A 21,047-nucleotide genomic window follows, 5' to 3' on the forward strand; every position below is an offset into this window, starting at 1 on the left:
TCAGATGCGGAAACTATAGAACCCGAACCATCAAAAAAAGAAAATCAACCTTCTGCTGGTGGCATCTGACTCAGATGATGAAAATGAACATGCATCGGTCTGCTCTGCTTTGGATAGTTATCAAGCAGAATCTGTCATCAGGGTGGTTAAAGCATGAAGGGACATATGAATCTTTAGAACATCTAGCACGTAAATATCTTGCGACACCGGCTACAACCATGCAATGCGAATGCATGTTCTCACTTTCAGGTGCATTGTAAACAAGAAGCAAGCAGCATTATCTCCTGCAAATTGCAACCAAACTTGTTTGTCTGAGCGATTGGCTGAAGTAGGACTGAGGGGACTTGTAGACTTTAAAGTTTTACGTGGTTTTATTTTTGAATGCAGTTATTTTTTGGTCCATTATTCTACATTTGTAAGTTCAACTTTCATGATAAAGAGATTGTACTATAGTACTTGTATTAAGTGAATTGAAAAAAATGATTTCTTTTGGGTTTTTTTACAGTGCAAATATTTGTAATAAATAAATATAAAGTGAGCACTATGCTCGTATTCTGTGTTGTAACGGAAATCAATTTATTTGAAAATGTAGAAAACATCCAAAAATATTTAAATAAATGGTATTCTCTATTGTTTAACAGCATGATTAATTGTGTAATTAATCGTGATCAATTTTTTTAATCGCTTGACAGCCCTAGTTACAACATTACATTGTTGCCAAAATATTTAAAATAAGTGATAGTTGCACAGAGAAAGTCACCTCAGACTATATTTGTTTGGCTTTTCCTGCCGGAAACAATGACACAAACTATAAAAAGGCCCATGTCAGTCCTCTTACCTAAGTATCAGACAGCTTAATAGGACCTATGATTCTGGTTGTGCTGTTGGTTGTGTGTGTGTGTAATTCCATGCTAGGATATTGTTAAAATGAATTGTATTACTATAAAATAAATATGAAAGACAACTTAAATATGAATTTTACTGTGTCTTTCACATGTATTTTCGGGTGTTAAGTATGAATCTTACTATAAAGTATACAATGTGTAGCCTAGGCTGTAGGGGACATATTTTTATCTCCTGCTTGAAGCCTGAGTGAATGGGATCCTCATTCCAAATTACTGCCAGGGCACAGAGCATGTTTACAGCTGCTCTACAGCTGCTTCATTCTTGGGACTGTGGGAGTTGCCCATCTTATGCAGAGGTTTTGAACTGTGAGTTTGAGTAATTTTGTACACAGGGTAGTCACTATGGAGCACAGCTTCATGCTGCACAGTGTGCTGTGTCCCCTGTTGGTCAGCTCTGTGCTTGTTTTTAACCATATGAGTACATGCAAGAGACGAGGAGGAGGTCAATATTTAGCCCTTAGCCCCTGCATGGAATATTATTCCTACAGACATCCATATAGCAGTACATCATAACTTATTCAAACCCTATAAAAGCAGAGCATCTTGCCAAAATCTTATACACACCAACTAACTGCATCCGGACCTATTATGCGGTCCCCTAACAGGATGCTCATAGCAGAACTAGAATATAAGTAGGGCTAAATTCTTATGAGGGCTGATTAACTTGGTTTCACTGACCATTTTCAGAAAGGCGAAAATCTTCTTTCCAGCTTGTTATAGATTCTCTAGAGGAGATTCACAGCTGTGAGAATGAGGTCTGAGTTTGTTAGGAATGTAGCAGTTCCATCTATAAGAATTATTGATTTTTGCAGCTTTATTGGAAAAATCAGTCATGCTTTTCTTTTTCAGAGAGTTGGCTATTCTGTGAATTGATTTGATGTTAACTCTGCAGGTTAGCAGCTGGATAGCATCTCTAGTACATCATCCAGTTAACTATTTAGCTATAGCATGACTTAGAAGAGACAGACTAACATTTTGCATTGTTCAAAATGTATTCCACTGAAGGGCTGACTGTTCCTTGGGTATGTGACATGGAGGAGGTGACAAATCATGTGCTCTACTTCCTGACCACATCCTCATTATCAGCATGCACAAAGAATAAGACCTGTCTGATACGAGGAAGATTATTTGACAGCAATACTGCAGTCTGTGCCGGAAACAAATTTTGTGATGTCCAAGTGGTCAATTAATCCTTAACAGAGTGTAGATCTGTATTTTCCAGATTATGGATAATTAGGTACCTACCCTATGCTGAGCACATCAATATGACAGTGTGTTCTATTTCATGTTTCCATTAATACAAATTGTCATGACCAATGTTACCCTATTCTTCACTGACAAAAAAGTGGTATCATCCCAGAGCGCACTTACTAAATCTTTCTACACCTGTCCGTGTCATCTAATCAGCCAAATTCATCCTTGGTGCAGCTCCACTGATGTCAGAGGAGATACACCAAGGTTGAATTTGGCCTATTGTCTGCTTATAGATGTTGCAGTCAGAACAGCTAATAGTTTTTATTGGGGCAGAAAAGCAAGCAGTACACTCTTATTACATTTATTCAGGCCATTCTCTTGCCCCAGTGGCCTCACAAACCACAGATGTGTCTAGAGATTATGATCTGGTCTATGTGTGAGCAGGATCTCACTGAGCATTCTGCTGTTGGCAGAACTGTAATTGGGCCCCATGTTGCAGCATGAAGTCCTTTTCTTGGCGTGAGCTGGAGCCCTCTTCTCAGCTTGAGCTTCTCCTTGGCTTCCTCAACACCCTCTCACTTGGTAGTGGGGCTGGAAGATTCAGCCTCTATCCCTTACTTTTTTACATCTCCTCCTCCCCAAACACACACACACATGCACCAGAATCTCTCTTCACATGGCTCTCCCTATGCAACCAACTCTTCTAGAATATAAGCAGATGTAGGGTATGTAGAAAATACGTGCAGTGCACAGATGAATATTACCTACTGTTTATATATAAAGGTCCCAATTCTTGGGTTTAGCTGTGCTGTGTTTAGTGCAGGACCGATGCTGCATTTTGCCAACCTTGACCCTAAAACCAGCACCACCTCCAACACAACTTAGAGCAGCCTCTGTGCTGTCCCAATCTGTGCCCATATGTCAGAAAGCCCCAAAGAGCCATTCTAACAGCCACTGATTGCCAGAATGCAGTGGTGCTCCAGCTAGGCTAGGGACTATGAGGAGAATCTTCCCATAGGGAATAACAGAAGCCCTACTGTTTGAATAATTTAAAACCAGATTGAGTAAAACACTTGAGAATATATTGTTGGGAGAAATCCCCATTGGCAGGGAAATGGACTCTGTGATCTACTAGATTTTTTCCATTTCTAATTTATGTGATCTATGCTGTAATGTGATCGCTCCGTCTTTCATTTTTCCTTTTCCCTTCTTGTACTCCTCCACTCCAGAAAGGTAAGTTAAGAACAACTTAAAAGTATTCCAACAGGCAACTGCTATGGAGATTTGCTTTTTTGTATATCAACAATTGACACCCTGCCAGAGGATTTAAATAAATCCCCAGTAAACAACTTCGCATCTTTTCCTCTTCCATTTTTGTATTTTTTATTTTGGTGCCTAGATATCATAAGCAAGCAGAGAGAGAGATTAGATAGTTACATAGAGGAGGAGATAGCAATTGGAAGAGAACTCTGTCATACTGTACATCCACAGGCAATTTAGGGAAATTAACTTATCATAATTGTTTGCACTATGAGTAAGAGTGGAGAGGAATCAGTAACTGTTTTAAAATGCCATATAATAGAGGCTCAACCAGTAAGAGGACCAAAAAAATGCCACCAAGGCTAAACAGCAGAGTAAAAGAGGTGGTCAAAGGCAAAAGGGCATCCTTTAAAAATTGGAAATCCTAGTGAAGATAATAGAAAGGAGCATAAACTCTGGAAAGTCAAGTGTAAAAGCATAATAAGAAAGGCCAAAAAAAATAATTTGAAGAACAATTAGCTAAGGATACAAAAACTTACATCAAAAAAAAAATGTAAGTACATCAGAGGCAGGAAGTCTGCCAAACAGTGGGGCCACTGTATGATTGAGGTGCTAAAGGAGCACTTAAGGAAGATAAGACTATTGTGGAGAAGCTAAATTAATTCTTTGCATTGGTCTTCACTGCAGAAGATATGAGAGAGATCCCCACACTTGTCACATTCTTTTTAGGTGACAAATCTGAGGAACTGTCCCAGATTGAGGTGTCAATAGACAAGGTTTTGAGACAAATTGAGAAATTAACCAGTAACAAGTCACTAGGACCAGATGGTATTTACCAAGGGTTCTGAACTTAAATATAAAACTGCAGAACTGGTGTATGTAACTTATCGCTTAAATCAGCCACTGTATCAGATGGTTGGGGGTTAGCTAATGTAAGGCCAATTTTTTAAAAAGGCTCCAAAGGCGATCCTGGCAAGTAAGTCTAACTTCAGTACCAGGAAAATTGCTTAAAACTATAGTAAAGAACAAAATTAGCAGACACATGGATAAACATAATATGTATTGGGGGAAGAGTCAACATGGCTTCTGTAAGGGAAAATCATACCTTACTGATCTATTAGAGGTCTTTGAGGTAGTTCACAAACATGTGGACGAGGGTGATCTAGTCAATATCGTATACTTGTACTTTCAGAAATCCTTTGACGAGGACCCTCTCCAAACGGTCTTTGGCAAATTGATCAGTCATAGGACAAGAGGGAAAGTCCTCTCATGTATCAGTAACTGGTTAAAAGATATGCAACAAAGGATAGGAATAAATGGTCAGTTTTCACAATGGAGAGAGGTAAATAGCAGGATGCCCAAGGTTCTGTACTGGGACCTGTGCTATTCAACATATTCATAAATTATCTGAAAAGTGAGGTGGCAAAATTTGCAGCTGATACAAAATTCCTCAATATAGTTAAGTCGAAAGCTGACTGTGAAGAGTTACAAAGGGATCTCAGTAAATTAGGTAACTCAGCCACAAAATGGTAGATGAAATTTAATGTTGGTAAATGCAAAGCAATGCACATTGGAAAAAATCCCATCTATACATACAAAATCATGGGATCTAAATTAACTGTTACCACTCAAGAAAGAGATCTTGTTGTCATTGTGAATAGTTCTCTAAAAACATCCACGTACTGTGCAGCGGAATCAATTAAGTTAACCAAAAGGAACAATTAGGAATAGAAAGTAAAACAGGAAATCTCATAATGCCAGTATATAAATCCTTGGTACACCCACACCTTAAATGCTGCATGCAGTTCTGGTCACCCCATCTCAAAAAAGATATATTAGAATTGGAAAAGATGCAGAGAAGGGCAAGAAAAGTGATTAAGGGTACGGAACAAGTTCCATACAAGGAGAGATTCAAAAGACAGAAACTTGTTCAGCTTAGAAAAGAGCAGACTAAAAGGGGGATATGATAGGGGTCTATAAAATCATGAATGATCTGAAGAAAGTGAATATGGATAAATGGTCTGGAGAAAGTTCATTAACACAAGAACTAGTGGGTCACCCAATGAAATTAATAGCAGTTTTAAAACAAACAAACAAACAAACAAACAGGAAATACTTCTTCCCACAACGCACAGTAAACCTGTACCATGGGTTGTTGTGAAGGTCAAAAGTATAACTGAGTTCAAAAAAGAATTAGATATGTTCATGGAGGATAGGTCCCTCAATGGCTATCACCCAAGATAGTCATGGACACCACCCCATGCTCTGGGTGTCCCTAAATCTCCAACTGCCAGAATCATCTGGCTTTGGGCACTGTCAGAGACAGGATACTGAGCTAGATGGACCATCAGTCTGACCCAATATGGCCATTTTTATGTTAAGTATTCAAGGTTGTTGATGCTTCTTGCTTGCCCTTTGCATCTCTTCAGCTTGTGCAATGAAAGTCAACTAATCAGTTTAATTTTTGAGTCAATTTCATTTTTCACATCCTCACTCATTAGCAAAATGTTTGTTTATGCTTAGTTTAGCTATTTCTTTATTTGTACAATGTATGGGAGAACTGTTTAGTGACTTCATTAGCTTTTCAATATTTGTATTGTTAAAAAAGCATTTTGTTATTTATTGTTATAAACTGATTTCAGATTAGTTAAAAGATCAAACACTAACCATGCAGTAAATAACTGGTCAGTGCCTACATCTCTACTATCTGTCATTTGTATTTTTACGCCTCTCCTGTGGCTTTAACTATGCCCTGTGGATGTAGGAATTGGATGGTTAAAAATAACAGATAAGAAATCAAAGTCATGCTCTGATTTCCATACTCCTAGGCACCTCATTCATTATTTGCTAGACGGCAATGGAGTAGCTCATTGAAGGAAACAGCACAAAATACAGAAACAATCTGATTATCATCCAAAAGCCAAATGAAACAGACTATTGCCTTGATTACCTTTGTGGCATTTCTATACATTCCTTAGGCATTGCCATACCCTGTATTCCTTTTGCATATTACCCATTCTGTTTATTTCAGCTGTACTTTGGTTGAGATTTTAAACACAATTTTTAGAGGAACAGGTAGAGGTAGAAGTTCGTCAAATTAGGTGGTAGTTGGGTTTTTTTTTTGTTTTTATTTTCCTTCTTCACATTAGTTGTAGCTGTGTTTAAATACAAGAATTTGCACCCAATATCATAGCTCCATTAGACTGCCAATTTAAATGCAATAAAGATACTTTCATCTTGGAAGTGGGGTAAACTCCGTCACATGAGTGATTTAAAACTGGACTGTACAGCGCAAGGGGAATGATTGGGTGGCTGATCCAATGGTCATGAAGTCACTGGATAGACTCCCATTGACTACAGAGGGCTTTCAATCAGGGGCGAGATGACCTGATTAGTTTCTCCCATGTTGAAGTGATTTTATGGACCAAATAAATGCTTTACCATCGTGGTGGGGTCACTAAGTGGGGAAAGGCCAGGGGAATCCCTTCTGTCTCCAACCAATCCCATGTCATGTGGAGGAGATAGAGGAGAAAGCCATGGTTTGATTGTCTAGTAGACTGGGCACTGGACTGGGACTGGGACTCGGAAGATCTACGTTCAATTCCCAGCTCCATCCACAGACACCCTTTGTGCACTTGGGCCTCAATTCTCCATCTGTAAGATACGTATAATACTGCTTTATCTAATAGGGGTTCTGTGAAGATCAAATCCATAGATCATTGTGAGCCACTCCAATATTATGGTGATGAGGCCCATGTAAGTGCCTGGATAGGTAGACAGAAAGATTGCCCTGTTTGTCCTTCACTATTTCTTTCTACATGTCGTCTTTCCCCTTTTTCTCTGTTTAAAAAAATAAAATGTGCTTATTATTGTAAACTTTTAGAAATTTGGAAAAAGAGCAAACAGATGAGTCTTGCCCATTTGGGAAGAGTTTTTCAGACTTTGATTTTCCCTGTATGCTCCACTCTCCCTCCTTTCCCTTCCAAGGTGTCTGGCCCTATCAAAACAGGGAGTGCTACTGATTATAGATGGAATCAAGGTTCAGATAGAAAATCCAAGTGAAGCAGTCAGCATGAATTTGGACTTTGATCTTCTATCCAGAGTGTGACAAACTATTTTCAGTTTCACTAAGTTTAAAACTAGTTCATGCCAAGGATAACTTAATTTATTTGTGCGTACAAATGTGCGCATACATGGTATTCTTTAATATCACTCAGATGACAGGGGGAGGAGTTGTTTTGGGCAGACATTCATCTAAAACTGGGTTGAAGTTTTCCCTAGAGTGCCTATATACAGCAAATAAATTTACTGAGCACCATCGCTGCTTAGTTGAAATGTGCAGTGAATCATTGATGATGATTTATCCCCAATGTGGTTTTCACTGTCTTTATAACTTGAAAATAAGCACATAAATAACAGGGATGGCTTTGTTCACTGTTTATTATAATTCTGCAATGCAATCTGGATGAATTTCACCTGTCTGCAGGGTCACTGCATTATTTAAGTCCTATATTTGTCTTCAAAATAAGCTTAAGTGCTGCATAGATTTTGCACTGGCCCTCCACACAGAGATGAATTTCATTGACTGTGAATACAGGAAATGTAAATTATGACATTTATAATATTCTAATTAATTATTATAGATCCCCATCTACTTTTGTCTCATCCAATATTTATTAAATAATGATAATTGTATATTATTTGTATCGCAGTAGTTCCTAGTAGCCCCAGTTATGGACCAGGGCCCCATAGCTGAAGGTGCTGTACAAACATATAACAAAGAGCTTACATTCTAAGTATCTCTTTTCTTTTGGATTACAAGCTCTTTAGGGCTGGAATTCTCATTTTCTATAGCACCTACCACAGTGAGGCCCTGACCTGATTGGTGCCAAGGTACTATTCCAGTATAAATGTTTAATCATAACAGCGTATAGGAAATAGAGTTAATTGCAAATGTTAAAGTTCTGTGTATTATTAGTGGTGGTGGTGTTCTTAGTCTTTGTATTATTAGTGGTGGTGGTGTTCTTAATTTTTCATTGTTGTATGTATTATTTATATTTCTGTAGTAGCCTCTACTTTGTGCTGTGCGCTTTTCAGAAAGGCAAGGAAGATCAGTTCCTGCTACAAGGAGCTCATAATCAATTACTTTGATAGAAAAGCTTCTATATGTTGTTTAGTATTTGTCTTAAGTAATTAGCTGGTCATGTTTTGATCCTAATTCCATAGATAGTGCATATCAGCCAGGTTTCTCTTGTTTGAAGTGCTATGGTCATGTTTGTGTTGAAACTGGCCTAGGAAGTGTGACTGAAGCAATTCTAATTCATTACCAAGCAGTATGGGTATCTAGAGAATATAAAGTCCCTGGACAATGATATATTCGTAAAGTATTTATTAAATTACTGATTGGTGCAGTTAAGAGTTACAAGATTGTTCTCAAGATGTACCTGATGATTCCCATAGGATTCAATGATCTGATACTGCTTGCCAATGTAGATGTAGTAAAAAAGTATCTTGCCAAGAAATGGCCTTGTTGACTATGAGCAAGCTAAGTATATCTAATCCTTGTCCGACCAATGAAGAGCAGAGGACTCAGTGAAGTCCTCCAAGGAATTTGCTGTGCCCATCTAATTTACTTGGGAAGCGCTTTAGAGACTTTGGTGGTGGTTGCCATGGAAAACCCTAAGATAGAAAGAAAGTGACACCAGACATTAAGGATTAGCCTCTGTAAAGAAAGTGGACTCACCCCTGCAGCGCCTTCTGCTGGTCTTCGTTGGGAATTAGCTCACTAGGTTCCGGAGAGCCCTCTGCAGGTCACAAAAAGAAAAGGAGTACTTGTGGCACCTTAGAGACTAACCAATTTATTTGAGCATAAGCTTTCGTGACGAAAGCTTATGCTCAAATAAATTGGTTAGTCTCTAAGGTGCCACAAGTACTCACGAAAGCTTATGCTCAAATAAATTGGTTAGTCTCTAAGGTGCCACAAGTACTCCTTTTCTTTTTGTGAATACAGACTAACACGGCTGTTACTCTGAAACCTCTGCAGGTCAGTGATCCGCCTTACCGCTGGCCCCGCATCCTTCCCGTACCCGGTGCCCCTTGTCTCTTGGATGGCTGCCCGCCCCCTGGCAGTACACCCACTATCTCTCAGGGTTCCCCCCCTCAGGGGACCCTGCACCCACTGTCCCCACCTTGTCTCACTGTAAGGCTACTGCCAGTCACCAACTAGCCCTTGTATCGGGGGCAGACTGCAGTGTAAAAGCCACTCATCACTGGCAAGGAGGGGTTTGGACCTGCTGCCTCAGCCTACCTGTGGGCTGCGCCCTTTGCAAGCCCCGTACCTGCCTGGCCTTCTACTAAACCGCAGCCTGGGATTTTCCTGGTTGGAGTTCCCCAGCTCCCTTGGCCTTTCCCCAGCCCTGCACCAGTCTAGGTACTCTCTGCTCCCTGCAGCCAGATCCCTCCCTCTCCAAAGGAAAGAGAGAGTGAGAGTCAGCTCCTAGCTCACTGCCTACTTATAAGGCCAGCTAAGCCCTAATTGGCGCGTAGCCCCAGCTGAGCCTACTTCCCTATTCAGGCTGGTCTGCTTGCCCCAGCCACAACCCTCTCCTGGGCTGTTCTAAGCTCCTCAGGGCAGGAGCAGGTGTCTACCCTGCTACAGTCTCACAATTCTGAAGTGATAAGATTATACGGAATTTTTTTTCATTGAGTAATTTATAAAGCATCACAGACTCTCAGCCTTGCGGAACACACAGTTTTTGCGTCAGACTCTAAAATCAAGCAGAGACATTCTGGTTTTGCTTTCTCTTTTTCTTTACCTCCCTCTCCCAGTGTTCTCCTTCCACTTACACATGTGTGTAAGTGTGTCTGTCTGTAGTGAAGAGGAGGGATGTTTCAGTATGTTCCAAGATGTGCTTGATTTTAATCTCAAAATCCGCTCTCACTCTCATCCTGTTCCTGTCACAGCATTGATCCGTTATTTTGTCAAGAATGGTGAAACTTTTCTTGATATTATTAACTGTGAAACCCCCCTTCCCCCAAAACGCTCTTAAATAACATCTTAAGGCAATTCTCCCTGTGTGCACACACTTACCCCTTCCCCCCTTGTAACATTCCTATAGGCAAGCTGTGGACTGAAAGGGCATAAGACTGAGCTCCTTTCTCACATCCAGAGGCAGTCTCTCCAAGTTACGTTGAGATACGCTGCTGGAGAAGTGAGAAACTTGCATTTTTGTTGCCCATTCTGTGGATAAATAGGCCGTTAGATTCCAGAGCTGTCAATCTGACACTTTAAACAGTCACTATATCCTGAGTTTTTTAGCTTACTTTTTGACATTTTCCATTAAACATTATAGAAAAGATAAGGAATATTCTGCTCACTAGGAATATCTCTACCTGTCTTCTCAACGATGACAGGCCCTTTCTCAGGACTATAGCTCCGCAGTCCCCATGCAGCAGTGAATTAGTTCTCAGGGCTAGATTCTGATATTCTTACTCTCGTTGAGAGGAATTTTAATCCTTCAATAGCCTCACTAATTTCATTAGTACTACCCAAGGAGTCATACATTATTCAGTGTGAGTGAGAGTAGCAGATTCTGTGCAAGCTTTTAGTGCCCAATCACTTAGTGCTGGGAGCAGTGCTTACTTCCACGAGCACTCACACTGAAGAAAGTACTGTGACCTGTAGTGAATATTTGCAAGATTGGGATCTTGCTTTGTATCCGAGTCTTAACATTACTTCATTTGGCGGGGCTTGATTATCATTCTTCAAGGTGGCTTGACAAAAAGCTTCAAGTCCTGCTAGCCATGTACAAATATTGAGGGTATGTCTGCACTGCAATCTGCATTGTGACCCCTTGCTTTGATCCAGCTAGCTCAAATAACAATAGCAGCACTGGCCTTTCAACCCCATCTAGGACCTTGACTATATACTTGAGTGGCTAGCCGGTGCTGCCATGGCTTCACTGCTATTGTCATTTGAGATAGCTAGATCAAAGCTAGCTGAGGTATGTCTACAAGTGCTGCAGTCACACCTCTGATCGCAGCCTAGACATGCCCTGAGTAATAGACTGGCAGTATCGGCTTCAATCATTATGCAAATGCACAGTTAGGAAGTTTTTAAAAACAGGTATTTTAGACCTACGTAAAAGTTTGTTGTACAAATATAGTTGAAACCTTTTTAGACCTTTTTTTAGAAAGCTGATTATTTACTCTGTAGCTCAAAATGGAGATGTTTTGGTCTATTGTGTAAACAGGCTCTTAGAACCACTTTTTGCCTAACAGACCATAATGGCTCTCCTGTCATGTAAGTATTTATTTGGAGATAATTTTTAAGTGCCTTTTTGTACATTTTTGTAAAAATCTAAAGTAGCCACTACCTGCTTATTCACTTCAACATAAGCCATTTTCCATAGCTAAATACATTCATCATTTTAACAGCTTTTTAAAGAAAAAAATCATTGCCAAAAATAATTAGATCTCATTGTGACCTAATTATGTGCTAGCTTTTTTGCTTTTTTGCTTTTTTTAAATGTAAGCTGTTTTTTACGTTACTGGAACACAAAGTCTCTCTTTGGAAGGCCACAAATTGAATGAACTCTACAGTGGTGGCAAAGTGTTTCCTAGCAACATCATGCCTGCACTAGTGCTGCTTCCTTCACTCTTCAAGCTGAAAGCAAAGTCATGTCCATTAATTCCCAGCTGCACCTAAAACTTTTCAGAGATTATGCTGGCTCCCTACTGTTCATGTTTTCATCTTGCTCATATGTTGTGGAGCAAACCTGCTACTCTGATGTGTTTATCTCTCTCTCCGGTTCCCCCACAAAAAGCAAACCCTGAGTAGGTATTCACAATTAATGTTCATTTTACATTTAAAACAAATCATTTGTCTTACAGCATGATGCCTCCGTTGATGCATTATCATTTTAGTCACTCAAACAACATGACAAGCCAAAGATAAAATAAAATACCTTCAAAATATTTCATATATTGCTGCTAAGATCTGTAATGCAAAAATAACCTTTCTTTCAAGTGAAGGGGGCATTGTGTAGTTTAAATACACAATAGCAGCATTGGAAGAAAACTCAAGGGGCTTCTTAGTATCTGCTGATAGCTTGTCTACATAGAATGAGTTTAATGGTCTTAGCCCTATCCACAAAAACAGATAGCCACATCACAAAACACACCATAGTTTACATTCTTATTGGCAATCTCAGCAGAGAGGCCAAGCACTGAGTGGGCATGGTGACTGAACTCCCATTTAACTGCTTGAAGGGATCAGGGTTCAAGCACAGTGGCGGGACAGTGTGTAGAAACTTTGACTGCTACTACCTGTAATGGATCTGGTCTGTGGATAAACACAGGACTTTAGTGTCCAGAGCTCTCAAGCCAGGATCTTTCACAAGCTCTCTGTTCAAATGAAATAAAAATGTAAAAGAAACATACAAAAATATGCAGATCTAAAGATGAATGGTGCCAAGTAAATCCCTCACTGTTTTCTAATATAAGGAACAGCCATGCTTTGCTAGGATAGTTAGTCAATTTCACTGTGCCCTTGTACCAATTGGACATGGGAGTGGAATAATCCATTTATTAACAGTCACAGCTCTGGGTCAGTGTGGCAAATACAGAGAGACCTAACATATGCTGTTCCACGCATATTCTCCCAGGAAGATCCAAGAGTACTGCTGCAGGCCAGACGTCAAGGCTGGCCCCAGACTGAGAATACAGTTTGCCACAAGAAACAATCTACTAGCCCACTGCTATCCAGGATAAGGAAACCTTCCCTGATGCATCCTGTGGATGAGTTTGAAAGGTTCTTCTGAGATCAGTTTATCCTCGGATTATTTGGGCTATTGGAGAATTAAAATTAACATAGAAGCATGATTTGCTCTGCCAGATCAAACCACTGGTCCTTCAAGTCCTCCTTCCAGTAATAGCCAGTATGTGATCCTCCAGAGGAAGGTGAGAGAGCCCCATGATGTACATAGCCTGGTCTGCAAAGCTGTATATAGGGGGAAACGTGCTGCCTGATTCCTGCAGCAATAAGATTCAATACCAGGAGCAATTACTCCATGTTCTATGACAATTATGTAGACAGCAAGATTAGGAGATTGGATTTCAAACCTCAGTGAGAGGGTTTAAAGCACAATGATCCTGTTTCCACTGTAGATCAGATCATTTTTTCTACCTCTTGTTGTGGCAATTCTGTCCTCTCTCTCCTGTTTATGCCACCCACCCCCAGTCGGTTTGCAACGTGTGAGAGAGGTTTGTTGCCTGACTCTTCAGCCTTCTCAAATGAGGAGTTACTGGAATGGCTCAGATGTGGAGTAAATAGTGTAGTGAAGAACTATTGCCACCACGTGTGTATCAAGCCGTGAAGGCTTCCCCCCTTCTTCCTTCCTCTCCGTTCCCACCACGTTTCATTCCCGTCAATGGAAATTCTGTCTGTTTATTTTCAATAGGTATTCAGGCCAGGTACAGTTCCACCTACTGTGACAGTTTCACCTATGGGAAGTAGATTGACAAGTTAAGGTATCCATTATCCATGAACATTTGGTTGATAAACACAGGCAGCCTACCAGGTAGAATATTTCATTCCCAATTCAGCTCTACTAACAATAAATAAGAGCACAGCTGAAGACAGTCACACTATATATTATTTATGGGATATCCCTGCTAAGGTGTCTCTCTGGAAAATATAACATGCTAAATCCTGACATGAATAGGCTTTGTAATAAATAGTTAAGTCTTTTAAAGGTGGGCATTTAAACCTGACTTCTAAAGAGAGAGGTTTTTTTGAAATAGTTTTGCTGGAGGTTCTTTATATTCCAACTTTATGTTAGAAGAAGTTCTGGAGGATTTTATAATACACTATAGAAAAGACACAGGGCATGCTGCCATCTTTGTTTTAAAACAATTCTCCTATGTAGATATATATGGATGGAGGAGTTATTTTATATAAAAATGGGCATAAAATGAGAATTTGATCCTGTGTCAGCAGACTGTCAATTATGTCTATAACAATTAAAAATTAACCCAAGTTCTTAAAGTTTTGGGGATCCAGTTACATATCACTTGAATGTGACACTTGAATGCACACTTTTTATGAAGGTGTGAGCTAAATATGAATTTTCTCTACCTTGCCCCTCCCCACTCAGCAACAGTGAGGGTTTTTATTTATCCCACTAGCTGAAGCTGCTTTTTGTATGCACAGTGGTATTGTTTACCTGCCTAGAGCGTAGAATCTTAATGTAAATTAGTATTTCTAGTACTTATCTTCTTCATTTCTTCAACCAGATGGCTGCCCTGATTTGTGCAATGGCAATGGGAGATGCACGCTCGGTCAGAACAGCTGGCAGTGTGTCTGCCAGACCGGCTGGAGAGGGCCTGGATGCAATGTTGCCATGGAAACCTCCTGTGCTGATAACAAGGATAATGAGGGAGGTGAGCAAAAGTCTTCCAGTTCCCAATCCCTAAAGAACAGAGGGTTATATGCACTTTCGTCATGAGTCACTTTACTACAGAAAGGCCCTCTCTCATACTATTGTCAATACTGTTGTTACATTTCCTTTGAAACAAATGAGATGGAGAAAGCTGTGTCCTTGAGGAAACATGGTGTGACCTGAAAGGCCTCCTTTTGAAGACAGAGGACCAGATTCCACCTTGGTATAAACCCCATTGCAGCCAGTGGAGTTTGCATCAGTGATGAATATGGCCTAGAATCTTAGACCTCGATCCTGCCCTCAGATATGCAAGCTCATGCCACCTGGTGAATTGTAAAATCACTTACTGTGCATATGTGCAGACGTGTAATAGCTAATTTAGCAGGATATTCAGCAACATTTATTCACCTTTGTGCCAGAAGCCAAGGTCATTCCTCATATGCAAAAACCACATAAGAAGTCTTAGCTCACTGTGTCATATTTTGCTACCAACATGCAGAGCTGTAAAGGACTGAACAAACCTATCTGTATTTACATCCGGAGGTCTTTATTCAGTTTTCACTCTGTCCTTACCCAGGCAAACTAACATTAAGTAAATTATGATTATGGACTTCAGGATTTGGTCCAACATGGTTTTCAAAGAGGGCTGCAGTACATCTTGTTTTCTGGAAACTTTCATTGTAGAAACTTTCAATGTAAATCTTATAGAACTTAGAGCAGAAAAGTTCCTAAAAGCTGTACAATGTGGATGTCTAGTCTCCTGACAAATACATTGAGTCATTCATGGGAAAGGAAGAAAAGACCTCTACCATCTGTAAAATGCTGAGATTTGTGGTGCAGCAGATAGGCTAAATAAACAAGGATCCTTGGAAACTGTCTTGTTTTTCCTGAAGTAACTTTCTCATATTGTTCCCTATATTTCTTTTGATTGCCAGCCATAGAAGCTTTTCAGCTCTCTCCTTTTCTTCTGACATTCATCAAAACCAAATATTTCATGTAGCTTCTTTTCTTCAGTCTATTACTTTTGGTTGGACCTCATTTATTTTAAAGAGCACATCTGTTGTGTACTGATGAAGTATTTCTTCTGGAGCAGTAGCTGCAGAGAATGTTTTGGTTGTGGTATTTCCCAAAACTTCAGGAAGACTCTTTATTCTTTGGATGATTGCTTCAGCAATGAAATTGCCTTTAAAAGATGAGTGTCCTATTCTTATATAATATTTAAGGCTTACAGAAATTGCTTTAAACCCACAAATCCAAAAAAGGGGGTTTCAGTTCAGTAATGTTAGCCAAACACTGAACAGCATTTATAATCCCTTAGGTCCAGTTCTTCTGAAGAGCTCAGGGTCAGATTTCCAAGTGCTCAGTGCTGGGGAAAGATTTTCAAAATCGCTTAACCCACAATGTGAAGACCTCTTTTGAAATCCTAGCCAGTAGAGCCAAATTCTGCACTCACATACCCAGATCACATACCCTCAAATGTTTTTGTCAAAGTTGGGATCTGAATCTCAGCTTGGCAGCTGTTACCTTACTCTGTAAGAACCAAATCAACCTCATGGATCTGAACACTGCAAAACTTCATAGTTCAGGGCTATCTCTAGTAAAAAGCTCTTGCCATATGACCATACAGATAAAAATACTCACCTTATGTAATATGACTGTGTGACTTAACATAATAAATTAAAAAATGAACTAGTTTTTATGCCAACATTGCAAAATTAGAAATTTTCCCTGAAACCAAAAGTGATTTTTGAAAGAAATGATAATAATAATGGAATAAGAGCTTTAAAAAATTAGTAGGGAGAATGATTTCACTGTCTTTGTTTATTTACTTGTTTAACCTAGGGCATATTACACATGTAAAACAGACATGCGGGCAGTGGGGGGAAATCCTTTGGCTCTTGTGAGACCATTCAACCGATCACCCCAATTTAAGAATTACAAGCCTCAAAGACTTTGCTCACAGAGAGCAAATACTAGCCCATTAAAGTCAGAAAATATATACAATGCATATGTGAAATGACAGGAATATAATATTAATCATCACTAGCAAGAAGTGTGATTGTTAATTCATCTTAATCATAGCCAAAGGGGAAAGGGTGCAGACTGCCTCTACATGTGGGAAATGTGAGGTTTATGAGACTTGCAGACCATCTGGCCTTTGAACACTCCCATGCACACTCAATCTATACAAATATTTTCTAACATTGTGTTCTCTTCATCTGTTCCATTTGTCACCAGTTGTAATTGATTATAATGCTCTATGTCATCTACTATAAGCTGATGGAAATGTGCAAAGTGTTGTTTAGAGAGGAAGGATCTGCTTTTGTGTTGTCAAACGCAATCTAGCCTGTATAGAAAAATGCTATAGAATATATTAAAAAATTATAACCTTTCTTTGTGTTTTTCACCGTCTTATAGAATTTAATAATTATTTCCCTTATATAGAATTTTATAGGATAGGTAAACTGATAAGGATATAAGTCTATTACATTCTGTTTGTATGTAGAGTAATCTCTAGAGAACCATATTACATTTCTGTAGAACTCTATTATTGTTATTTTATTTTATTTATATGTTGCAGTAATGTTGTAAAAGTTCCAGCCAAGATCCAGGCACTGTTGTGCTAGGCACTGAGACAGCAAGAGTCAATCCCTGTCACAAAGAGATTATAGTCCATATAGACAAGAAAGACAGAGGGTAGGAAAAAGAAATAGTATCCCCATTTTACAGATGGGGAACAGAGGGCTAGAAAGATTGAGATTATAATTATCAGAAGGACTCAGCACCCACTGCTGGGGCCAGAATTTTCCAAAGAGTTTAGCTAGATTTTCAAAATTGCTCAGTAGCTCCTAGCTACTGTGCAGTTTTGAAATTCTGGCTGTTTCATTTAGTGCCTAAATGGGAACTGGATTCTTTTGAAAATCTGGTCCTGGTTGCAAGTACTGAGCACTTTGGAAAAGCTAGCTGAATATGTTTGAAAATCTGCACTGCATGACCTGTCCAAGGACACCCAGGGAGTTGATGACAGAGCCTAGGTCTCCTGAGTCCCAGTCCATTGCCTTAACCAATAGATCATTCTTGCTCTCTGTTGGTTTCATCCTTATTAAATTCTAGAGGATTTTTTCCTATGAAGGCTTGAGGAGATCCATCCACTCAGAATCCATCCACTTACCCACTTCTATCTGTGTTGTTATACCAGGGATCGGCAACATTTGGCACATGGCCCGCCAGGGTAAGGCACATGGCCCACCAGGGTAAGCCCCCTGGCGGGCTGGGCTGGTTTGTTTACCTGCCACATCCGCAGGTTCAGCCGATCGCAGCTCCCACTGGCCCGCACTGCTTCCCACAGCCCCCATTGGCCTGGAGCAGTGAACCGAGGGCAGTGGGAGCTGCAATCGGCTGAACCTGCTGATGTGGCAGGTAAACAAACCAGCCCACCCCCCTAGGGGGCTTACCCTGGCGGGCCGCAGGCCAAATGTTGCCAATCCCTGTGTTATACAATGCTCATCATCTGTTCACTAAGCCTCCTTCACACACATGCATCCATTCATCCATCTATCCATCTAGCTGTGTATTTATAAGGCCTATATGAGAGCTCCCACAATTTTTTACTATCCTGTACTCTCAACTCAGTGTGACTACAAGTTTAAAGTAGTCTCGCTCCTGATCACCCTTCAACTTTTTAAAATGTGATCACACCAATCTGAGTTCTTGCCTATTAAGTGACCATAATGTTTTTATAATTTTATGGCTGGAGGCTGATTATCTTCAGATAAAAAGCAGTCTATGACTCTCATGCAAGCTTGGCGCTTTGAATATAACACATTTTGTGTAATCTACAGGGTTATTTAGTAACTTTTCCATGGGTTTTTTTCTATGTCCAATGCCTGATGAGTTCTCTCAGTACATGTGTGCCTTTTATTTTGTTTTCTTATGTCTAACTTCTAGAATTAGTTATACCCAGCTCCTCATGAGAAAGATATTGAACTATAATGCACCTGGCTTGCTGTAGAATGGCTGTTCGCTAGACCCACATCCTTACCTTGGCTGGATTTTCTTGTCACATCTAAAGTTGTTGGGCCAAATCTACATCTCACTGATGTCAGTAGGAGTTTTGCCAATGGCTCCACTGGGACCAGAATTTGACCCTTTGTTTTATAATCTATTTAAGTCATAACATGAGCTCTAATTTTTTTTCCAAGGAGAAAAATCAAAGTACAAAAGATTATACCTGATGTTTCCCTAAACTTATTGAGACTAAATTCAGTTGTCCGTGAGGCGTGTTTTTCCCAGAAGTTGCACAATGGTCCCTGTCTCGTTGGGAGTTGTGCATGATTGTTGCTGGTTTACTGCCATATCCTGCAATCAGTATGGGAATTCTGTGACCCTTAATCACACAAGTGCAGTAGGGATCCAGGGAGGGTCTAAGTCTCTCAGCAGTATTTCTTTTCAAGGACTCTAAGTGCTTTCCTACAGACTCCAAGTGTAGCCTTGGGAAATATTTCTATTTTTATCCTGACTAGTCATGGATCAAGTTCAGACATGTGCTTAATCAGGTGTTTACTCTGATCCTGTTCAAATCTGCAGTGATGCTCAGATAGCTTTGTCAAAGTTTCAAAGCCAGGGGGGCTTTTTGTGGTGGGGGGAGTTAGGATTTTCCTGGGGCCAACTCCCTTTTAAAATCTTTTTAAATTGTGGTACTTTTGGGTATCTAAAAAGATGATGTTTGAAGTCCATTAAAACACTCATTGTGGCCACTTTTAAATCTAATCCTCTTCTTAATCAAGCCCTGAGTAGTTTAATGGTTATTAAGCATCTTTTGTAATTTTGGGGAAATTACAGTTATTCAAGATTATATGTAGGAAGTTTAGGTATTAGAAACAAAATTTCAGGGATGGCAGAAAGATACATTTATTTTTAAATTAATTTTTCTTTTGGACTTCCTCTGTTCTGTGAGCAGTTGAACTGTATGTGAGCCCATTCAGTGGTGTCGTTCCTCTTCAATTTTTTAAACTTCTGATAATTAGGATCCTTCTAAATTCTGAAATGGTTATAGTGTATCAATACAGTCTACATGAACTGTGTATATCTTGCCAGAGAGCACCTAGAAGCAAAACTGTCAGTGTAGTGGAAGGCAGAGCTCACCCTCTTTCTCCAAAGCAACTAGTTCCCAGTATGAGACAGGCTAAGGTAGCCTTGTCAAAATGCAGGCAGGTGAAGTGGTGTTAACTTCCTTGATGTGCATCACCCTTGCCACAAAATGCTACAACCTCCTCTCGTTTTCTAGTTCAAGACTTTCCACAATAAGGCATTCTCTGAAACACGCAGTGAAACTGTTGGTAGAAAACAGTGCCCATTTTCATCCTAGAATCTGACATTTCAAGTATCGAGACAAAATTATTTTCTGTGTATGTTTCTACATGTATTCATGCTGGGTGAAATTCCTTTGTTTTAGGGGACTCAAGTGGTGTAGAGGCCGTGAGTGAAGTGGAAAATTTGTCCATCATTCTGCCAAAATTAATTTTTGTTTTTGGGCACCAGTTTTCTGCAGGAATTATTCCAAGCCCACAAAACAGTCACTGAGTGCTTTCGTGGGATTTGCATAGAAGCAGCATTGAGCATTGTTTAGTGTTTATATCAGGGGACTGGGAGTCAGGACTTGTGGTTTCTGTTCCCAGCCTTGCTGCTGACTTGCTTTGGATATGTCAACACAACAATTTGGAGCAAGCTCAAGCCCAGATTGACAGACTTGGGGAAGCGGAGCTCAGGCTAGTGCTCTAAAAATAGCTGTGTAGACAGTACTTTGAAGTTGTGGCTCAGGCTGGAGTTCAGGCTCTGAGCCCCACCCTGCTCCATAGGCTTCAGAGCCCAAGCTCCAGCCCAAGCTGCAACTTCAAAGTGCTGTCTGCATAGCTGTTTCTTGAGCACTAGTGCAAACCCTGCTAGCCCAACTCTGTCGACCTAGAGTGGGAGGCTTGCTCCCTGGGACTTAGTGTAAAACACTGTGCTGCTGCAGATAGCAGAACATTCTTGTCTGTCTTCCTTTGCCTTGTGGTACTTCAAAAATTTGAATGGTCTCTGGAGAGTTTGGGATTTTACTCCTTGTAAACTCCAGGCATTGTATGAACTCGAGGATTTAGGCACCCAAGTTTGAAAGTGCTGGTCTTAGCTTAGTTTCCCTGTTTGTAAGAGGAGGATGATAATGTGTATGTACCACACAGGAAGACAGTGAGGATTATTTTGCTAA

The 21,047-nt window shown here is 40.0% G+C and overlaps 1 protein-coding gene across 10 annotated transcripts in view; it reads left to right on the plus strand.

The window, feature by feature from the left end:
* TENM2 (teneurin transmembrane protein 2) overlaps positions 1-21,047 on the plus strand; it is a 1,082,027-nt gene that overhangs the window by 991,653 nt on the left and 69,327 nt on the right. For all 10 annotated transcript variants that reach the window (XM_073355925.1, XM_073355927.1, XM_073355928.1 and 7 more), the window contains one exon: positions 14,655-14,801. In XM_073355925.1, the coding sequence (XP_073212026.1) occupies positions 14,655-14,801 (147 nt within the window). The remainder of the gene's footprint in view (positions 1-14,654; positions 14,802-21,047) is intronic.

The sequence above is a fragment of the Lepidochelys kempii genome, chromosome 8, assembly GCF_965140265.1.
Source record: "Lepidochelys kempii isolate rLepKem1 chromosome 8, rLepKem1.hap2, whole genome shotgun sequence".
Lineage (NCBI taxonomy): Eukaryota > Metazoa > Chordata > Testudines > Cheloniidae > Lepidochelys > Lepidochelys kempii.